General features: G+C 46.2%; 1 protein-coding gene across 5 annotated transcripts in view; it reads right to left on the bottom strand.

Annotated features, from left to right (window-relative positions):
- The window catches only part of LOC141162302 (dynein axonemal assembly factor 8-like), a 71,494-nt gene extending 48,787 nt beyond the window's left edge, over nucleotides 1-22,707 (bottom strand). For 2 of the 5 annotated variants that reach the window (XM_073648268.1, XM_073648270.1), the window contains exons 1-14: nucleotides 22,493-22,691; nucleotides 19,441-19,551; nucleotides 19,242-19,328; nucleotides 14,275-14,571; nucleotides 12,292-12,373; nucleotides 12,014-12,176; nucleotides 11,681-11,839; nucleotides 9,876-10,136; nucleotides 9,635-9,785; nucleotides 7,472-7,654; nucleotides 7,241-7,393; nucleotides 6,677-6,874; nucleotides 400-510; nucleotides 36-180 (exon numbers count right to left, since the gene is read on the bottom strand). In XM_073648268.1, coding sequence (XP_073504369.1) covers nucleotides 36-180; nucleotides 400-510; nucleotides 6,677-6,874; nucleotides 7,241-7,393; nucleotides 7,472-7,654; nucleotides 9,635-9,785; nucleotides 9,876-10,136; nucleotides 11,681-11,839; nucleotides 12,014-12,176; nucleotides 12,292-12,373; nucleotides 14,275-14,571; nucleotides 19,242-19,328; nucleotides 19,441-19,533 — 2,083 coding nt within the window. In that variant the 5' untranslated portion in view covers nucleotides 19,534-19,551; nucleotides 22,493-22,691. Of the gene's footprint in view, nucleotides 1-35; nucleotides 181-399; nucleotides 511-6,676; nucleotides 6,875-7,240; nucleotides 7,394-7,471; nucleotides 7,655-9,634; nucleotides 9,786-9,875; nucleotides 10,137-11,680; nucleotides 11,840-12,013; nucleotides 12,177-12,291; nucleotides 12,374-14,274; nucleotides 14,572-19,241; nucleotides 19,329-19,440; nucleotides 19,552-22,492 lie in introns of all 5 variants that reach the window. The other 3 variants (XM_073648269.1, XM_073648271.1, XM_073648272.1) reach the window with 3 other exon arrangements.
- Nucleotides 22,708-23,021: the final 314 nt, after the last annotated feature.

Here is a 23,021-nt window from a genome sequence, read left to right as displayed (position 1 = left end):
ATATATATATATATATATTATAGACTCATACGTACATAGTTTGGGACATAGAGCAGAGGCTTGTGGGTATAGCAGTCTTATTCCACATACGTCCAGCCCTGCGGTGAGGATGAGGTGTAAAGCTTGGTGGAAAGCCAGAGAATCTTGCAAGAGGGTATCATAGATTTTGACAGGAACCACCTAATGAAAGAGGAAAGACCCAAATTAGTCCAGGAACGCTCCTACAATCTGCTTTATTTTCTTCTTAGAAAGCTGAGTGACAAGCAGTAATGGAAGCCAGGAAAAAGGGGGGTTGTCAGCCGACTTCTCGGAGGTCTAGTTCTGCAGAATTACTGGACCAGGACATGGAATATACAGGATTGTAGGATTTAAATAACTGGTTGGAAGAAAAATTCCCACCTCGATTTCACCATCCTCGAAGAAGTCCGGGGTCAGAGGACTCAGCTTCTCCTCAGTGTCCATCGTCTGCCAGAAGAATCCACAGGGGGAAAAGAAAACCTTCTCCACCGCCTGACAAAGGGCAACAATGTGAACAGATCACTGCAGAAAACCAGCGTCCCTGTCATGTATTATTAGAATATGACAAAATAGTAAAAACTAATAATATTCTGGAATTTCAAGAGATAATTCCCATTGTAAAATTTGTACAACCAGTCAGCCACCACTAGGGGGAGCTCATATACTCAATACTAAAACCGCGGCTCCCTCTAGTGGCGGTCAGAATTATATATATATTTTATCTATGCCTATTCGCAGGGCCAAAAGTGGGCAAGAGCAGGGGCCCCATGGTGTTAGGGGGCTGCTCGGGTATGGTGGACGTGTGCAAGTATGGAGCTATGTTATATAGCCAGCATTCAAGAGTCACTTCTGTGCAAGGAGCAAGTAGTAGTTTAACCTCTTAGATGCCGCTGCTAATCATGACAGTAGCATTTAAGAGATTGGAAATTAGGATAGGGATCCCTTTGCTCCCCCCCCTTCTCCCAACAACATGATCCTAGGGTGCCAATGGCATTGTCATGGTAGCCGGGGGCCTACTGAAGGCCAACATGTCTACCATGATTGTACATATATTGCTAATTTTTATGGAAATGCAGAGTATTGTACAAGTGATATAAGTGATCACAGATCCAAGTGCCCTAGGGGGCCCAATAAATATGTAAAAAAATGTAGCTAGATAGATAGATGGACAGACATACATACATATATACACTGCTCAAAAAAATAAAGGGAACACTTCAACAACAGAATATAACTCCAAGTAAATCAAACTTCTGTGAAATCAAACTGTCCACTTAAGAAGCAACACTGATTGCCAATCAATTTCACATGCTGTTGTGCAAATGGAATAGACAATAGATGGAAATTATTGGCAATTATCAAGACACCCTCAATAAAGGAGTGGTTCTGCAGGTGGGGACCACAGACCACATCTCAGTACCAATGCTTTCTGGCTGATGTTTTGGTCACTTTTGAATGTTGGTTGTGCTTTCACACTCGTGGTAGCATGAGACGGACTCTACAACCCACAGAAGTTGCTCAGGTAGTGCAGCTCATCCAGGATGGCACATCAATGCGAGCTGTGGCAAGAAGGTTTGCTGTGTCTGTCAGCGTAGTGTCCAGAGGCTGGAGGCGCTACCAGGAGACAGGCCAGTACACCAGGAGACGTGGAGGGGGCTGTAGGAGGGCAACAACCCAGCAGCAAGACCACTACCTCCGCCTTTGTGCAAGGAGGAACAGGAGGAGCACTGCCAGAGCCCTGCAAAATGACCTCCAGCAGGCAACAAATGTGCATGTGTCTGCACAAACGGTTAGAAATCGACTCCATGAGGGTGGTATAAGGGCCCGACGTCCACAGATGGGGGTTGTGCTCACAGCCCAACACCGTGCAGGACGCTTGCCATTTGCCACAGAACACCAGGATTGGCAAAGTCGCCACTGGCGCCCTGTGCTCTTCACAGATGAAAGCAGGTTCACACTGAGCACATGTGACAGACGTGACAGAGTCTGAAGACGCCGTTGAGAGTGATCTGCTGCCTGCAACATCCTTCAGCATGACCGGTTTGGCAGTGGGTCAGTAATGGTGTGGGGTGGCATTTCTTTGGAGGGCCGCACAGCCCTCCATGTGCTCGCCAGAGGTGGCCTGACTGCCATTAGGTACCGAGATGAGATCCTCAGACCCCTTGTGAGACCATATGTTGGTGCGGTTGGCCCTGGGTTCCTCCTAATGCAGGACAATGCCAGACCTCATGTGGCTGGAGTGTGTCAGCAGTTCCTGCAAGATGAAGGCATTGAAGCTATGGACTGGCCCGCCCGTTCCCCAGACCTGAATCCGATTGAGCACATCTGGGACATCATGTCTCGCTCCATCCACCAACGTCACGTTGCACCACAGACTGTCCAGGAGTTGGCGGATGCTTTAGTCCAGGTCTGGGAGGAGATCCCACAGGAGACCATCCGCAACCTCATCAGGAGCATGTCCAGGCGTTGTAGGGAGGTCATACAGGCACGTGGAGGCCACACACAATACTGAGCCTCATCAGTAGCATGCCCAGGCGTTGTAGGGAGGTCATACAGGCACGTGGAGGCCACACACAATACTGAGCCTCATTTTGACTTGTTTTAACGACATTACATCAAAGTTGGATCAGCCTGTAGTGTGTTTTTCCACTTTAATTTTGGGGGTAACTCCAAATCCAGGCCTCCATTGGTTAATAAATGTGATTTCCATTGATGATTTTTGTGTGATTTTGTTGTCAGCACATTCAACTTTGTACAGAACAAAGTATTCAATGAGAATATTTCATTCATTCAGATCTAGGATGTGTTATTTGAGTGTTCCCTTTATTTTTTTGAGCAGTGTGTGTATATATATATATATATATATATATATATATATATATATATATATATATATATATATATATATATATACAGTGCCTACAAGTAATATTCAACCCCCTGCAGATTTAGCTGGTTTGATAAGATGCAAATAAGTTAGAGCCTTCAAACTGCAAACGAGAGTAGGTTTTATGAACAGAAGCATAAATCTTACAAACCAAAAAGTTATGTTGCTCAGTTGAATTTTATTAAATTTTAAACATAAAAGTGTGGGTCAATTATTATACAACCCCTATGTTTAATATTTTGTGGAATAACCCTTGTTTGCAATTACAGCTAATAATCGTCTTTTATAAGACCTGATCAGGCCGGCACAGGTCTGTGGAGTTATCTTGGCCCACTCCTCCATGCAGATCTTCTCCAAGTTATCTAGGTTCTTTGGGTGTCTCATGTGGACTTTATTCTTGAGCTCCTTCCACAAGTTTTCAATTGGGTTAAGGTCAGGAGACTGACTAGGCCACTCCAACACCTTGACTTTTTCCCTCTTGAACCAGGCCTTGGTTTTCTTGGCTGTGTGCTTTGGGTCGTTGTCTTGTTGGAAGATGAAATTACGACCCATCTTAAGATCCTTGATGGAGGAGCGGAGGTTCTTGGCCAAAATCTCCAGGTAGGCCGTGCTATCCATCTTCCCATGGATGCGGACCAGATGGCCAGGCCCCTTGGCAGAGAAACAGCCCCACAGCATGATGCTGCCACCACCATACTTGACTGTAGGGATGGTATTCTTGGGGTCGTATGCAGTGCCATCCAGTCTCCAAACGTCACGTGTGTGGTTGGCACCAAAGATCTCGATCTTGGTCTCATCAGACCATAGAACCTTGAACCAGTCTGTCTCAGAGTCCTCCAAGTGATCATGAGCAAACTGTAGACGAGCCTTGACATGACGCTTTGAAAGTAAAGGTACCTTACGGGCTCGTCTGGAACGGAGACCATTGCGGTGGAGTACGTTACTTATGGTATTGACTGAAACCAATGTCCCCACTGCCATGAGATCTTCCCGGAGCTCCTTCCTTGTTGTCCTTGGGTTAGCCTTGACTCTTCGGACAAGCCTGGCCTCGGCACGGAAGGACACTTTCAAAGGCAGTCCAGGCCGTGGAAGGCTAACCGTAGTTCCATAAGCCTTCCATTTACGGATGATGCTCCCAACAGTGGAGACAGGTAGGCCCAACTCCTTGGAAAGGGTTTTGTACCCCTTGCCAGCCTTGTGACCCTCCACGATCTTGTCTCTGATGGCCTTGGAATGCTCCTTTGTCTTTCCCATGTTGACCATGTCTGAGTGCTGTTCACAAGTTTGGGGAGGGTCTTAAATAGTCAGAAAAGGCTGGCAAAAGAGATCTTTAATCCACACATGTGAAGCTCATTATTCTTGGTGCCTGAACTACTTCTTAATACTTTTGGGGGACCAAACAGAATTCTTGTGGTTTGAGGGGTTGAATAATAAATGACACTCTGAATTAACTTTTAACGTTTTTCAAAAAAAATAAAAATAAAAAAAATATGCTGCAGTGCATTTCCCACTTCCAGGCTGATCTACAGTACAAATGTCACAATGCCAAGCTAATTCCGCATGTGTCAACCAGCTAAATCTGCAGGGGGTTGAATACTACTTGTAGGCACTGTATATATATATATATATATATATATATATATATATATATATATATATATATATATATATATATATATATATATATATATATATATATATATATATATATATATATATATATATACACACACACACTGTGTGCAGAATTATTAGGCAAGTTGTATTTTAGAGGATTATTTTTATTATTGATCAACAACTATGTTCTCAATCAACCCAAAAGACTCATAAATATCCAAGCTTAATATTTTTGGTAGCTGGAGTGTTTTTTTTTTAGATTTGGCTATCTTAGGAGAATATCTGTTTGTGCAGGTAACTATTACTGTGCAGAATTATTAGGCAACTTAATAAAAACCAAATATAATCCCATCTCACTTGTTTATTTTCACCAGGTAAACCAATATCAGTGCACAAAATTTAGAAATAAACATTTCTGACATGCAAAACCAAAAACCAAAAAAATTAGTGATGAATATAGCCACCTTTCTTTATGATGACACTCAACAGCCTCCATCCATAGATTCTGTCAGTTGCTTCATCTGTTTTCGATCACCATTGCATGCAGCAGCCACCACAGCCTCCCAGACACTGCTCCGAGAGGTGTACTGTTTTCCCTCCCTGTAGATCTCACATTTTATGATGGACCACAGGTTCTCTATGGGGTTCAGATCAGGTGAACAAGGGGGCCATGTCATTATTTTTTCTTCTTTTAGACCTTTACTGGCCAGCCACGCTGTGGAGTAGTTGGATGCATGTGATGGAGCATTGTCCTGTATGAAAATCATGTTTTTCTTGAACGATACCGACTTCTTCCTGTACCACTGCTTGAAGAAGTTGTCTTCCAGAAACTGGCAGTAGGTCTGGGAGTTGAGCTTCACTCCATCCTCAACCCGAAAAGGTCCCACAAGTTCATCTTTGATGATACCAGCCCATACCAGTACCCCACCTCCACCTTGCTGGCGTCTGAGTCGGAGTGGAGCTCTCTGCCCTTTACTGATCCAGCCTCTGGCCCATCCATCTGGCCCATCAAGAGTCGCTCTCATTTCATCTGTCCATAAAACCTTTGAAAAATCAGTCTTAAGATATTTCTTGGCCCATTCTTGACGTTTTATCTTATGTTTCTTGTTCAGAGGTGGTTGTTTTTCAGCCTTCCTTACCTTGGCCATGTCCCTGAGTATCGCACACCTTGTGCTTTTTGATACTCCAGTAACGTTGCAGCTCTGAAATATGGCAAAACTGGTGGTGAATGGCATCTTGGCAGCTTCACGCTTGATTTTCCTCAATTCATGGGCAGTTATTTTGCGCCTTTTTTGGCCAACACGCTTCTTGCGACCCTGTTGGCTATTTTCCATGAAACGCTTGATTGTTCGGTGATCACGCTCCAAAAGTTTGGAAATTTCAAGACTGCTGCCTCCCTCTGCAAGACATCTCACAATTTTGGACTTTTCAGAGCCCGTCAAATCTCTCTTCTGACCCATTTTGCCAAAGGAAAGGAAGTTGCCTAATAATTAAGCACACCTTATATAAGGTGTTGATGTCATTAGTCAACACCCCTCCTCATTACAGAGATGCACATCACCAGATTTACTTAATTGGTAGTTGGCTCTCAAGCCTCTGCAGCTTGGAGTAGGACGACATGTATAAAAAGTATCATGTGATCAAAATACTCATTTGCCTAATAATTCTGCACGCGGTGTGTATATATATATATGTGTGTGTGTGTATGTGTTCATGTTGCCCACTTTTCCTGAAAACTGGCTGGGTAAGATTGAAAAATCTAAAAAAAAAAAGTAAAAAGAATTCCATACAGTATTTGGATGAACTAATAAAATATTGTAATATTTATCCCAAAATAAAATAAAATTACAAAATTGCTGATTTTTGGTCACCTCTTCCAAAAAAAAAAAGGGAATAAAAAGAGATTAGAAAGTCGTATGGACACCAAATTGGACGCAAAAAAAACTACAGCTCGTAACGCAGAGAACAAGCCTGGATACAAGTCTATTGACCAAAAAATAAATAAGCTATAGCCCTTGGAAAGTGAGGCAGATAAATAGAAATCGACGAGTGGCCCCACTGGGACTTTTTTCGGGCAAGGGCCCGGATATCTCTGGAGCCGGCCCTGTCTGTGCCGCTGCATATACACTTATATACCTGGGTGGATCTTGTTACCTGTGGGTCCGGGTTTAGCAGGACTATGCTGCTTAACCTCACGGCAGGGACCTCCAGGTGCAGTGGGAACAGTCGCCCCTGCAGCTGCTCTATGACGCCCTCCGTCCAGCTGCTAACGCTCTGCAGGGTGCGGTGCGACAGGAACGTGGACACGTGCTGGTAGAAACTCGAAGTCCCACGTAAGCCCTCTGTCAGTGACTGCAGGGCAAAACCATAAATCCCAAGTCACAGCATCCTCCTGGTAACACCCAGTTGTCAATTTACATTTACAGGAGGAATAACAGAGGAACGGTACAGCACATCGTTGACTGAACTGCAATTTTATGGGTAATGCAAGTATATTATTACATAATATTACAGAAATTAATTGACAGCAGCAAGTATGGTCAATTTATACAAGAATTTCCAGGAGGAATAATATAGGAACGGCACCGCACAAAATAGCCGGAATCGTCATTACATTGGAACGGACATGAAAAAAAGTGAAAACAGGTGTCCTTTATAAAATAAAATGCACCAGAATGTGACGCTGCCCCCTATAATCAGGCATCTAAGGTCTCCTACCTTGCTCTTTAGCGTCCTGATGCTTTTGCGGGCTGGCACGTCTCGTGGCGAGACACAGACATACAGTGCCAATCCTTCCTCCCGCCACATCTGTTGAAGTCCCAGCACTTGGAAGGGGGCATCGCCCTTGTACTGGGGGTGTAAAGGGGCAACCTACAGTGACAGAGGACACCATGACTAGATGATGCTGAATATTGAACTGGAGAAGGAGGGAGCACTTATCTTTCTTACCAGGGAGAGAAGCCAGACGAGCAGAGCGTTGTAAGCATTGGCCATTGGCAGTGCGGCGGAGCGGCTGATGTGCTGCCCTGGCATGAGAAGCTGCCCGCAGCTGGACAGCCAGATGGTGAGGAGTAAAGTCTCCACTCCACTTCTTGGTGGCAACGTGTCAATCTCCGGGCTGTAGGAGGTTTCCTGTGGAAACATGACAGAGCTCATTCTTTACCGTATCCTTTTCATATATTAGGACACTTATATAAAACCTGCCATCCAGGACACAGAATATAGTAATAAGGGGCGGCAGTAGCACATAAAACTATCAAAGGGTGCAAAGCAGCATGTGGTAAAGTCCTGGCCAGGAGATATGTGTCACCATGGTGGCTAGCCTTGGTGATATAAGTCTGGGAAATGAAGATTCCAGCAATAAAAGGTTGTTGGAAATTTTTTTTAATGGGTTCTGTACTCTATAGCGCCACCTATTGGAAGCAGCAATCCTAAAAGTCACAATCAACCCTTTAACGAGTCGAGCGATATGACTTAGGATAAAAGCCAAATCAGAATCTCAATTTGCAGACACAGTGTTTTGGGCTGTTGGCCCTCGTCAGTGCAAAGTACGAGAACTGATTTGGCTAGATGAGAGGCTCTGGACTGAGGTCTAAGGGGTAAGTTTCTCCTTATGGATAATGACACCAGCTCGTTAAAGGGTCGATTGTGACTTTTAGGATTGCTGCTTCCAATAGGTGGCGCTGTAGAGTACAAGTCCTCTTTTTCTCTGAAGAGGCAATTTGCATATTAAATTTCCCAGAGGAACATTGCATGGCGAATAAGCCTCCTTACCTTGACGTGCCAGAGCTGGTGTGTCACTCTCCATAAGGAGAAACGTTACCCCTTAGACTTTAATGGATCAAGGTTTTAGGAGTGATCAGAAGAGCATGGGTTGGAATGGTCGCTCCCATATCTCCAAACTGGGCTTTGCAGCTCCTATAAAAGGCAGCTGAGCTGTCTCAGAAAGGGTCTGTGTGGGGGAGGAGAGAAGGACTCTAAGGTTGTTTAGTCTCTGCAAGATTGTGAGAGTTGGACCTGTATCTGAGCAGGTGTGCCTGTACTGCAGTCCGAGCTGTTTATTCTCTGTTATACCTTTATGCCAGAAAACGCTGTTTTTGTTTTGTCTGGAATCCGCCGGAGTTTATGAACTTAATAAACCTCGTCATGTTGTACAATCGATATCGCCTGTGTGTACACTAGTGGCTACCAAAGAGCGGGGGTCCCTAAAACAAGGGGTATTCTAATTTTATAATTATGATCATCTTGGGTCCGACCTATGGGATCTCCACGATCCTGTGAAAAAAGCGGAAGGAGCACAGGAACAGAGCTGCTTTTCCATCACTGTTTTCCCTTACTGGATGCACAAGGGACTACATCATCTCCATTCACTTCCCAGCTGGGTGGTGGGGAGCGCGGCTGTGCAAGAATAACAGTAACGGAGATGCAGCGCCGCATTAGTACTGCAGCCCCTTAATTTGGGGGTCCAAGAGGTCAGACCCTCACTGATTTAAATCCGATTAACCCCTTGTGCACACTGCTTGTATGGAGGGGGCTCAGGAGTTGAGCCTGCTCCATACAGCGTGGGTGACGGCTGTGTTACACCTAGTGCCGATCGCAGTAGTTTAACCTCTTAAATGCCACTGTCAAGGTCAACAGTGGCATTTAAAAGATGCCGGCCATCAGTTGGGCTTTATAGCACTGCTATGAAGCCCAACCAGTGGCTGAGCTTCATAGGAGGAATCCAGTTCCACAATACACTGCAATACTATAGTACTGTATTGGCGATCGAAGGATCATCTCCGTTAGGTAAACCAATAAAAAATATTTAAAAAAATAAAATAAAAAAATCAAGAAATATAAACATTTTAGTTTCTCCTTTTCCCCTAAATTAAATAATGAAATGTAAGAAATAAAAAATTACCATATTTGGTATTGCTGCATACAATTGTCCAAAGTCATAAAAAGCTAAACATTTTCCATCAATGGAACAAAGGGGTCGCAAGTGTTTTCCTCTAAGAAGTTAAGGAAGCATGACTTATGGAGGAGCATGAGGGGTCCCTGCGACCTAGCACTTGGTTATCACATACATGCCCCCTCCTGTGCCATCTTATCACGGATCAGAAGTTTTACCAGATGGAACAGCGCTGGTGTTTGCTCCGCCGTCGGCTGCCGGCCGCTCACAGAGCTTTGAGGTTTCATCCCCTCTATCTGGGTCTGCATGTTCTGTCTGCTTTTCTTCTCCCTCAGTTGCTTTTCTATGTGTGACAGTTCCTCTGTGCTGCTGTGAGAAGAAAACAAAAAGACCCCAAAACTTTTTTAAATGCATACTGCTGCCAAAAGTCCTAAGGGCTCATGTAAAGTTTCTCTTTACCTGCGACTTTCCTGTGTTTTTTGGGGTTCCTCAGTCTCTTTCCTTGGACTTTCTTCTTTCGTATCTCCATCTTTGAAACTGCTGTCCATCTCTGGCTTTTCTTCATCCGCCTTGATGTTCGGTCTGTGCAGCTGATGGCATCTGATCTTTTTGGGCGGTTGTGAGCTGCCGGCGTCAGGCGCCTGAGCACTATAGTCCGGAGGTCCCATCTTGTTTGAGTGCAGCTGGTGCAGCAACGCACTTTTCCCGGTGTGGACTAACCTACGGGATAAAGGTGTAATGGTCACAATGAATATGTAGAATTAAGCCCGAGCTCTTCTCCATCTCATGCTTGCCTTGGTACAATTGTTTTTTTTTACATGTATCTTAATGTTATTCTTGTGCTGATTTTATTAAGGGTATAAACAGGCACTTAAAAGGCAACATCCATCCGTGCAACCAATATTGTTACTGCTGTAAAGCATCAAAAATACTAAAAATAAATAAACAATGGTTTTGTGTAAACAGCTCCTATGTGTCACCATGGTTACAGACTACAAACAACCCAGTGTAGTCTGATCCTGACTCGTGTTCATTTTATCGGCTCTCATCTCCTTCTGTTAGCAAGAAGAGTAGGGACACATAGCAGGGGATTTCTCTGTATCAGATTAATGCCAAATAATTACAAACAGCCCCGTAAAAAAGGAAATGTCACGGAGCTTGAGCACGTGTATGGTGATACTGATGCTGCTCTGCACATGGAGGGTGCCAGCTGTGTTATACAGCCAGCACCTGCCATTATCAGCTAGCTGTTTAACCACTGAAATGCCACCATCAATTGCTGCAGTGATCCTCCTGAAGGGTCCATCCACCAATGCCCCCACTTTCCCAGTGAAGCGATCAAAGGGTGCCAATGGATTGTTGTTGGGGGTCTGTTATCGCCATGTAAGTTCTCCTGTGAATCCCAGGCTGGACTTCACAGGGGGCTGTGATTTTTACTGTAATACTTAGGTATATAGTACAAGAGATCAAATGATAACAAGTTAAACAGTATTAAAAATTTTTTTTTAAAAAATAAGACAACGGAAAAAAAAGATAAAAATACAAATCACTCCCTGTTTCACATTGTAATATGAAAAAAATTAACATATTAATAAAAGTCGGATCAATCTATATATATATATATTATAGATATAAATATAAAATTAACCCATAGGGTAAACCCACTACAGAAAAAAAAAAACTTAATAATTAAAAATAAATTAAAAATGCTAGAACTGCAGCTTTCCAGTTTCCGTACCTCCCCTCCCAAATAATGCAAAATAAAGCAATCAAAATATCCTATGCACTCCAAAACTGTACCAATAAAAACAACAGCTTCATTATACAAATAAACTAGCCCTCCACCAGCTCCATCGACAAAAAAATTAAATATAAAAAACTTATGGATCTCTGAAAATGGAGACACGAAACTATTTTTTTTTCACTAAATAAAAAAAAAACCTATACAAGTTTGTTATCTCTGTAATTGTACTGACCTGAAGATTTATACAGTCATGTCATTTTAATTGTGAGCTGAAAGCCGTAAAAAAAAAAAAAAAATCGTGAAAAAGGCGGAATTGTATTTGGCCGAAGGAAAACAAGAATTTAGCAAAAATTAAAATTAGCAGTGGCACAAATAAAATAAAATAAAGATATAAAACGTAGTGTAAAGCTGCAGTGCCAACAATGTCCACTAGATGGCGACGTGTGGAAACTTATATTTGTATGCGTTCTGTGGACGCAGGGGGCCGATATTCGCAGTAATTGCAGCGTCTTCCACGTACCGTGGCACGTCTGTTCTCCTCTGGGTCTTCTGCGCTGGTTCTCCCCTGATACCGGTTGTCCGGCTTGGACTGGATGAAGCAGCTCTCAGGTCTATGAAGACTGTGGGGTCATTCTCTTTATGCCCCACGTGGACTTTTTTCTCGGTCACATTTGCGCTGCTGAAGACATCGTTATATGATGCAATCAGTTACATGGGGCATGGAGCGATAATAGATGTAGAGATGATGCGACCCCTAGTGGAAGGAACGTGCCTTACATAAAGGCCAATGATGCTAAATTATTGCCACCACCCCCAATACCCAACTAAGGCTCTCGCTCCCGGGTCTGGTTACCTGTTACCACTGGGTTTGACTCCTTCATTGTCCACGTGTCCCCCCTTAAGACTCTGACCCTGTGATTGCCAGGCACTTAATTCTGCCAGCTGCTCCATGATCTGCTCTTGCCGTTTCTTCGCACTGTTCTCCAGCGACGGTACTGATGGGGGCGCTGTTTCTTCTGTGAGCAGAAAAAAGGCCGTGAACATATGGCGAAAGTCAGAAAATCTCATTGTGCCAGGTACGGCTAGGATGGCGCAGGATCTGGTGCCAGTCCCCATGTATACAGCGCTCACCCGGATCCGAAGAAGAACGCAATATTTTATCCTCGGCCGCCAGTCGTAGAAGGATCGTCTCCAAATCCTCCTGAGCCATCGGCTGAAATGGAAAAGAAGACATTTTAGAGAGACGGTCTTTATAGATTTCGTGGTGTTTGGACCCCAATTAAAGGAACTGTCCATGTAACCGATACATTACCCCCCAGTGTCTGTGCTTCACACCACAGGCCATGTACTAGGACCAATTTTGCACCCAGAGTTCATTTAAATGGTCATCAGATAATGAACTACGGAATCTGTCAGCAGAAAATGACTGTTCAAACCAGGCACAGGCGCTCGGTGCACCCTTGGTGTGGCCAAACAGCTCACTGCTCCTTCCCACCTACTTGTTTTCCATCTATCTCCACCCTCTTCTACCTTGATTGACAGCTCTGGCTTTATAGGTGAAAAAGAAAGGTGGAGGTAGATGGAAAACAAGCAGGCAGGAAGGAGCAATGAGCTGCTTGGCCGCTCCATGATGCACCGAGTGCCTGTGCTTGGTTTGAACAGTCATTTTCTGCTGACAGATTCCATGAGTCATTATCTGATGTGCTTCTTCCCACCTACTTGCTTTCCATCTATCTCCACCCTTCTTTTGCTCCTGTAAAGCCAGAGCTGTCAATCAAGGTAGAGGAGGGTGGAGATTGATGGAAAACAAGTAGATGGGAAGGAGCAATGAAGTGTTTGGCCACACCAAGGGTGCACCGAGCGCCTGAGCTTGGTTTGAACAGTCACTTTCTGCTGACTCCTTTAAAATCAAGTTTTTTTTTTATAGTTTGGTTTATTTTTTTTCATACTTTATCTATATAAAAAAAAAAGTCTTGCGCTTTTCACTCTAAGCCAATAACCATATATAACCCCTTCAACCCAAATCGAACTTTGGCTCTTGCGCTTTTGATTTTTCCTTCCCTTCTTCCAAGAGTCATATCTTATTTTTTTGGTCACACAGCTCTAAGAGGGATTTTTTTATTTTGCGGGAGTTTTTGAATGACACCATTCATTTTACTACATACTGTGCTGGAAAACTAGAAAAAAAAACTCCGAGTGCTTTGAAATAGCGGAGAAAATAAACTCACAGTTCTGCAAAGAATGGCCCGATTCTCTAAGTCAGTATGATTATGGCGATACCAAATTTGTGTAGGTTTTTTTTTTCGTGCTGAAAAAAAAATTAGTTTATGTTGCCATTTTCTGGGACCCCCAACTCTTTTTTATATTCTTCCTGCAATAAAGGGGCTTGCTGACATTTTTCAGTTTCAGTTCACTTACATCATTTTGGGGTATGTACACTGTTTTGATCACTTTTTATTGCATTTTTGGGACCGAAAAACGGCAATTTGGGCGTTTTTGTTTTGCGTTACGCTTTTATTGTACGATTTGCATAGAACAGATTTTTATGGGGTCGACAATATTGAATATGTTTATTTTTATTATGTCTTTATTTTTAATGGGAGAACTAGGGTTAATTTGGATTATTTTCATTTTTTATATATATTTTTAAAAGCTTTTACTTTTTTTTTGTAGTCCCAATGGGGGATTTGAACTTCCGATGGTCTGATCTCTTATTCGATATACTGCAATACAACCGTATTGTAGGATATAGCTAAATATCAGTCTTTCTGTGGCTTGACATCACAAGAGTAATTACATGGTAGCTACAGGGTCTTTTAGCAGACCCCCGGTGGCCAAGATGACCTATCGGCACCTTGCAATCGGAATGCAAGCGGGCTAATCAGTGTCCGGAATGGCACGCTCCTGGGACCGCACATTTTAAAGGTTGACAGCAGCTTTTAAGGGATTAAGAGCAGCAATCGGAGCTTAGCTCGGATCGCTGCTGTTACAAGCAGGCGCTGACTGTAAAACACAGCCAGCATTCTCCTCATATGGTTGGGGCTCAGCTCCATACTAAAGTTTTTTATAGTTTTTTTGCTCAGGTATTTGCCCAGTTTGGGGAGTGTCTCACACCTGTACTCTGGGCGATGGGAACAATGGTTCCTCCACCTGATGGGAGTCGTACTCTTTTGGACCACTTCTTGATTTTACAAGGTGGTCTGCGGCTATTCTTTCAAGATGATCCAGCTCTGGTGAGATAACAGTTCCTGGCAGCGTCTGGGAAGGAGCTGCATGTGTTGGGTCTTCTTGGGGTGAAGTATTGCGCTCTAGTGATGACCTTGACAAATCTGGAAGATTTTGTGACGCCGTACTCTCTGATGCCACCGTACCATCACTGTCTGTCTGTCCGATCGCTGGAGCAGGCAGAATCTAACAATGGACAGATAGAAGAATAGTGTTAGTACAGGACATATACAAGGAGATAGGGATCTGTGCTATATACGGCATTACTGAAGTATTGCAGTATACAGTACGGTATACTGCAGCAGTAGTACAAGTGATCGCAGGTTCAAGTCACCTAAGGTGAAAAGTAAAAAAAAATTATTCTAAATTTTTGGAGGAAAGTAGGGGGTGCGTCCTATAGTCCAAATGTGTGTATATATATATATATATATATATATATATATACATATATATATATATATATATACATACAGTGGGGGGTGCGGTAGCAGCTGAGGCTTGGGGCACAGGAGGCAGCAGCCACCTGCAGCAGCCTACACTGTGCCCGCTCCTAAAGAAAATGAATATTCACTGCACCCCAAGCCCATGGGGAGCACTGAATATTCATTCTCCTTAATAGCCGGCACACAGTGTAGCCGCAGCGCGGGTCCTGCTGCTGCTGGGCGATCGCGTGTGCCCGCTATTAAAGGGCATGAATATTCACCACTCTTCATGACCATGGGAGTGGAGAGGGGTGAATATTCATGTTCTTTAATAGCGGGCACAAGCGATCGCCCAGCAGCAGCAGGACCCGCGCTGCGGCTACACTGTGTGCCGGCTATTAAGGTGAGTGAAGTCACTGCTCCCCACGCACACTATTCCCGCAGCTGATCTCACCGTGTGAGGGCGCATGGCAGTGACGTCATGCGCGGCTCACATGGTGAAATCAGTGCTGGCAACAGAGCAGAACACAATGCTGGAGCACAGGGAAGAAAGGTGAGAGGATTTTTTTTTTTTATGTGCAGCATGATGGGGATTAGGGGTGCCATGCATACCAGGACCAGGATAGGGATGAGGGGCCCATGCATACCAGGACAGGGATGAGGGGCCCATGCATACCAGGACAGGGATGAGGGGCCCATGCATACCAGGACAGGGATGAGGGGCCCATGCATACCAGGATAAGGATGAGGGGTGCCATGCATACCAGGATAAGGATGAGGGGTGCCATGCATACCAGGATAAGGATGAGGGGTGCCATGCATACCAGGATAAGGATGAGGATGAGGGGGCCATGCATACCAGGACAGGGATGAGGGGCCCATGCATACCAGGATAGGGATGAGGGGTGCCATGAATACCAGGATAAGGATGAGGGGTGCCATGCATACCAGGATAAGGATGAGGGGTGCCATGCATAACAGGATAAGGATGAGGGGTGCCATGCATAACAGGATAAGGATGAGGGGTGCCATGCATACCAGGCTAGGGATGAGGGGTGTCATGCATACCAGGATAAGGATGAGGGGTGCCATGAATACCAGGATAGGGATGAGGGGTGCCATGAATACCAGGATAGGGATGAGGGGTGCTATGCATACCATGATAAAGATGAGGGGTGCCATACATACCAGCATAAGGATGAGGGGTGCCATGCATACCAGGATATGGATGAGGGGTGCCATGCATACCAGGATATGGATGAGGGGTGCCATGCATACCAGGATATGGATGAGGGGTGCCATGCATACCAGGATATGGATGAGGGGTGCCATGCATACCAGGATAGGTATGAGGGGTGCCATGCATACCAGGATAGGGATGAGGGATGTCATGCATACCAGGATAAGGATGAGGGGTGCCACGCATACCAACATAAGGATGAGGGGTGCCATGCATACCAGCATAAGGATGAGGGGTGCCACGCATACCAGGATAGGGACGAGGGGTGCCACGCATACCAGGATAAGGATGAGGGGTGCCACGCATACCAGGATAAGGATGAGGGGTGCCACGCATACCAACATAAGGATGAGGGGTGCCATGCATACCAACATAAGGATGAGGGGTGCCATGCATACCAGCATAAGGATGAGGGGTGCCACGCATACCAGGATAGGGACGAGGGGTGCCACGCATACCAGGATAAGGATGAGGGGTGCCACGCATACCAGGATAAGGATGAGGGGTGCCACGCATACCAGGATAAGGATGAGGGGTGCCATGCATACCAGGATGGGGATGAGGGATGACATGCATACCAGGATGGAGATGAGGGATATCATGCATACTAGGATAAGGGTGAGGGGTGCCATGCATACCAGGATAAGGATGAGGGGTGCCATGCATACCAGGATAGGGATGAGGGGGCCATGCATACCAAGATAAGGATGAGGGGTGCCATGCATACCTGGAAAGGGATGAGGGGTGCCATACATACCAGCATAAGGATGAGGGGTGCCACACATACCAGGATAAGGATGAGGGGTGTCATGCATACCAGGATAAGGATAAGGGGTGCCATACGTACCAGCATAAGGATGAGGGGTGCCATGCGTACCAGGATATGGATGAGGGGTGCCATGCATACCAGGATATGGATGAGGGGTGCCATGCATACCAGGATAAGGAGGAGGGGTGCCATGCATACCAGGATAGGGATGAGGGGTGCCATGCATACAAGGATAGGGATGTCATGCATACCAGGATAAGGATGAGGGGTGCCATGCATACCAGGATAGGGATGAGGGATGTCATGCATACCAGGATAAGGATGAGGGGTGCCATGCATACCAGGATAGGGATGAGGGGTGCCATACATACCAGAATAGGGATGAGGGGTACCATACATACCAGCATAAGGATGAGGGGTGCCAATCATACCAGGATAAGGATGAGGGGTGCCATGCATAACAGGATAAGGATGAGGGGTGCCATGCATACCAGGATAAGGATGAGGGGTGCCATGCATACCAGGATAAGGATGAGGGATGCCATGCATACCAGGATGGGGATGAGGGATATCATGCATACCAGGATAAGGATGAGGGGTGCCATGCATACCAGGATAGGGATGAGGGGTGCCATACATACCAGGATAGGGATGAGGGGTACCATACATACCAGAATAAGGATGAGGTGGCCATGCATACCAGGATAAGGATGAGGGGTGCCATGCATACCAGGATAAGGATGAGGGGTGCCATGCATACCAGGATAGGGATGAGGGGGGCATACATACCAGCATAAGGATGAGGGGTGCCATGCATACCTGGAAAGGGATGAGGGGTGCCATACATACCAGCATAAGGATGAGGGGTGCCACGCATACCAGGATAAGGATGAGGGGTGCCATGCATACCAGGATAGGGATGAGGGGTACCATGCATACCAAGATAAGGATGAGGGGTGACATACATACCAGGATAAGGATGAGGGGTGCCATGCATACCAGGATAAGATGAGGAGTGACATACATACCAGGATAAGGATGAGGGGTGCCATGCATACCAGGATGGGGATGAGGGGTGTCATGTATACCAGGATAGGGATGAGGGGTGCCATGCATACCAGGATAGGGATGAGGGGGCCATACATACCAGGATAGGGACGAGGGGTGCCATGCATACCAGAATAAGGATGAGGGGTGCCATGCATACCAGGACAGGGATGAGGGGTGCCATGCATACCAGGATGGGGGATTGGGGTGCCATGCATGCCAGGATGGGGATGAGGGTTGCCATGCATACCAGGAAGAGGGCCAAGTATAATAGGAGGGGTGGGGGGGGGGGGCATATATACCAGGATGGGGGATATTAACAGAATTAGGGGATATTACCCCTATACCATTGTCAGCAGCAGACTCCCTCCCCCGTAACAGTGCACTATGACCACAATTTTTTCCTTTTTTTCTATTTTCCTCCTCTAAAACCTATGTGCGTCTTATGGTCCGAAAAATACAGTGTATAAAAAATGAACATAAAAAGTTTAAATAAATGAATAAAAAATAAACACACAAAGTTAAAATAAATACTAAATAAATAAAAATACTAAATAAATAAAAAATAAACATACAGTTAAAATAATAAATAAATCACAAAAAATAAACATACATTTATTTAAATTAAATAATTAATAAACATAAGCTAAAATAAATAAAAAACGAATAATAAAAAATAAACATAAAAAGTTAAAACAAATAATTAAAGACATAAAAAATTAAAATAAATAATAAATAATTAATAAAAAGTAAACATAAAAAGTTAAAATAAATAATAAACAAAATAAACATAAAAAATTAAAATAGATGCTAAATAAATAAATAAAAAAGAAACATACAAAGTTAAAATAATAAATAAATAATAAAATAAAATGATTCATCCCGTATAATAAATGCTGTAAAGAAAAAAAATCAAAATGCCAAAATTGGCACTGCACCTCCTCAGAAAATGTAATAAAAAATCTCACACATCGCCATAATCGTACCGACTTGAAGAATCACGTTACGCGGTCATTTTTACCATACTATGAATGAACGGTATAAAAACCAAACCCAAAAAACATGGTGGAATTGCTTGTTTTTTACCATTTCACTGCGTTTATTTTTTTCCTCGTTTCTCAGGACTTAATATCGTAATGTGAATGGAGTCATTCAAAAATATAACTTGTTCCACAAAAAAAAAAATCAAGTCCTCGTACAGCGATGTGGATGGAAAAATAAAACCAATTGTAGCACTTGGAAAAAAAAGGAAAATACGAAAGCGCAAAAAAATGAAAATTGCTGCGGGAAGGGGTTAAATGACCTTAACCAGAGCACTGACAGGTGACTTCGCCTTCGTACACGTTACGTTCCTGACTTTGCTCCTGGCTTTTCTCACCTTCCTTATAAAATCATCACTCCCATCATCCGACACGTGGCAGTCGTCCATCTGGAAGATCTCTGCATCCTCAGACTCCAGGTCAGACTGGAAATAGTGACAAGTTCATGAGTGATTAATGTGCAGAGACAGAAGCATCAGAATGTAAACTGTGCGCACATCATTCGGGGGGTGCCGTCTCCCCCCATAAGGCGCTCACCAGGGAGCCGACATCCGAAGCTATGGAGGGAGCTTTCAGAGAGGAGAGGAGCAGCTCCAGCTCATGAGACGTCTGTCGGTTCTCGCTGGCCATGTTGTCAACTTCACGGACCTGTGAGAAGGTGTATATATATATATATACTGAATATATACATAATGGATGGTAGGTGGGAGAATGTCCCCTCGGCACCCCCTATAGTGCATCCTGCCCTGTATATCACATTTCTACATACTGAGCTATGGCCTCCACCAATTAATATTACCCAGAGAGGCACTCACTATTCTGCTTGGGCCATCATACTGATTGGGGGTCTGGAGGGGGACATCCTACTGATTGGGGGGCTGATGGGGGCCAGTATACTGGTTGGAGAGCTGGTGGGGGGCAGGTGGGGCCATTATTCTGATTGGGGGGCTGGTGGGGGCCATCATACTGATTGGGGAGGGCTGGAGGGGGCCAACATAATGATTGGTGGGCTGGTGGGGGGCAGTATACTGATTGGAGGGCTGGTGGGGGCCATCATACTGATTTAATGGCTGGTGGGGGCCATCCTACTGATTGGGGGACTGGTGGGGGCCATCCTACTGATTGGAGGGGGGGGGCTGGAAGGGGCCATCCTACTGATTGGGAGGCTAGTGGGACCATCCTACTGATTGAAGGGCTGGTGGGGGTCAGCATTCTGATTGGGGGGCTGGTGGGGGCCATCATACTAATTGGGGGGGCTGGTGGGGGCCATCATACTGATTGGGGCCTGGTGGAGGCCATAATACTAATTGGGGGGCTGGTGGGGTCCATCCTACTGATTGGGGGACTGGTAGGGGCCATCATACTGATTGGGGGGCTGGTGGGGGCCATTATACTGATTTGGGGGCTGGTGTGGGCCATCATACTGATCGAGGGCCATTATATTGATTGGGGGGTTGGTGGGGACCGCCATACTGATTGGGGGGCTGGTGCAGTCCATCATACTGATTGGGGGACTGGTGATGTCCAGTATAGTGATTGGAGGACTGGTGGGGCCAGTATACTGATTGGGGACTGGTGGTGTCCAGTATACTGATTGAGGGACTGGTGGTGTCCAGTATACTGATTGAGGGACTGGTGGTGTCCAGTATACTGATTGAGGGACTGGTGGTGTACAGTATACTGATTGAGGGACTGGTGGTGTACAGTATACTGATTGGGGGGCTGATGGGGGCCAGCATACTGATTGAGGGGTTGGTGGGGGCCATCCTACTTATTGAGGGGCTGGTGGGTGCCATCATACTGATTGGGGGGCTGGTGGTGTCTAGTATACTGATTGGGGGGCTGGTGGGAGCCAGAATACTGATTGGAGGGCTGGTGGGGGGCATTATTCTGATTGGGGGGCTGGTGGGGTCCATCCTACTGATTGGGGGGCAGGTGGGACCATCCTACTTATTGAGGGGCTGGTGGGGGCCATCATACTGATCGGGGGGCAGGTGGGGGCCATTAGACTGATTGGGGGACTGGTGTGAGCCAGTATACTGATTGGAGGGCTGGTGGGGACCATCATACTGATTGGGGGGGGGGTGGTGGAGGCCAGTATACTGAATGGGGGCTGGTGGGGGCCAGTATACGGATTGGGGGGCTGGTGGGGTCCATCCTACTGATTGGGGGGCTGGTGGGACCATCCTACTTATTGAGGGGCTGGTGGGGGCCATCATACTGATTGGGGGGCTGGTGGGGGCCATTATACTGCTTGGGGGACTGGTGTGAGCCAGTATACTGATTGGAGGGCTGGTGGAAGCCAGTATACTGAATGGGGCTGGTGGGGGCCAGTATACGGATTGGGGACTGGTGGGGGCCATCAGACTGATTGGGGGCTGGTGGGGGCCATCAGACTGATTGGGGGGTGGGGCTGGTGGAGGCCAGTATACTGAATGGGAGCAGGTGGGGGCCATTATTCTGATTGGGGGGCTGGTGGAGTCCATCCTACTGATTGGGGGGCTGGTGGGACCATCCTACTTATTGAGGGGCTGGTGGGGGCCATCATACTGATTGGGGGGCTGGTGGGGGCCATTATACTGATTGGGGGGCTGGTGTGAGCCAGTATACTGATTGGAGGGCTGGTGGGGACCATCATACTGATTGGGGGGGGGCTGGTGGAAGCCAGTATACTGAATGGGGCTGGTGGGGGCCAGTATACGGATTGGGGACTGGTGGGGGCCATCAGACTGATTGGGGGCTGGTGGGGGCCATCAGACTGATTGGGGGGTGGGGCTGGTGGAGGCCAGTATACTGATTGGGGGCTAGTTTGGGCCAGAATACTGATTTGAGGGCTGGTAGGGACCATCCTACTTATTGAGGGGCTGGTGGGGGCCATCATAATGATTGGGGGGCTGGTGGGGGCCATTATACTGATTGGGGTACTGGTGTGAGCCAGTATACTGATTGGGGGACTGGTGAGGGCCATCATATTGATGGGGGGCTGGTGGGGTCCATCATACTGATTGGGGGGCTGGTGGGGTCCACCATACTGATTGGGGGGCTGGTGGGGGCCATTATACTGCTTGGGGTACTGGTGTGAGCCAGTATACTGATTGGGGGACTGGTGAGGGCCATCATATTGATGGGGGGCTGGTGGGGTCCATCATACTGATTGGGGGGCTGGTGGGGTCCACCATACTGATTGGGGGGCTGGTGGGGACCATCATACTGTTTGGGGGGGGGGCTGGTGGAGGCCAGTATACTGATTGGGGGCCAGTATACTGATTGGGGGCTGGTGGGGACCAGTATACTGATTGGCGGGGCTTGTGGAGGCCAGTATACTGATTGGGGGCTGGTGGGGGGGCAGTATACTGATTGGGGGGCCGGTGGGGGATTCCATCATTCTCAGTGTGTAGCTGGGGGCATTTTGGGGATAATTATGCTGTACTATAATAGGGGCACTGCTGGTGAGACACTAAGGGGCTACAATACAATATGGATATATATATTTCTTTTTGGGGGGCCGTGTCCCCCGCGCCCCGCTGTGTCCGGACACTTCTATGCACCTCACTATAAACCGTCACGTCTCGCGCTCCTGACCGCGTACCTGTCTCCATGGAAACCCCGTCTACCTGCTCAGTGTGTGCCGGTCTGGCTGCGGTGAATATTCGCCTCCTGTATATAATCCCTATTTCCCAGCACCTTCCCCTCCGGGGCCTTAACCTTAATACCGACGTTCACCGGACAACCGTCAGTCACTTATTGTGTTCCTTCAAAAACACCGGGCACGGCCCCGCCTCCTTTTACAGGACACGCCTACCTGCGGAATAACTACATGAGTGCGCGTATACCACGCCCACATCCAAGTTAGTGGGTGGAGTTGCCAACTGCCAAGCTACGCCCACTAAACGCTTTATAGCCACGCCCATAACGTCCATAGCGTCGCTCACCTTTTTGGTCACCTAGGCAACCAGTTCAGGTTCCGCCTCTTGAGGTCCTGGCAGATAGATAAAATAAAGACTTCATCTCAGTGTTGGTAAGTGGTGTCCGGCCACAAGACGGGGCTCATAATATAAAGATGGAGAGTCCTGCGACTGGAGATTCACTTCTATGTCACTTCTATTGGGTAAAGCAGG

Source organism: Phyllobates terribilis, unplaced genomic scaffold (assembly GCF_046119375.1).
Source record: "Phyllobates terribilis strain yellow unplaced genomic scaffold, ASM4611937v1 Scaffold_9__5_contigs__length_417890890, whole genome shotgun sequence".
Taxonomy (NCBI): Eukaryota; Metazoa; Chordata; class Amphibia; order Anura; family Dendrobatidae; genus Phyllobates; species Phyllobates terribilis.
The sequence above is the reverse complement of the archived record's forward strand: the minus strand, read 5'-3'. Positions and strand labels throughout refer to the sequence as shown.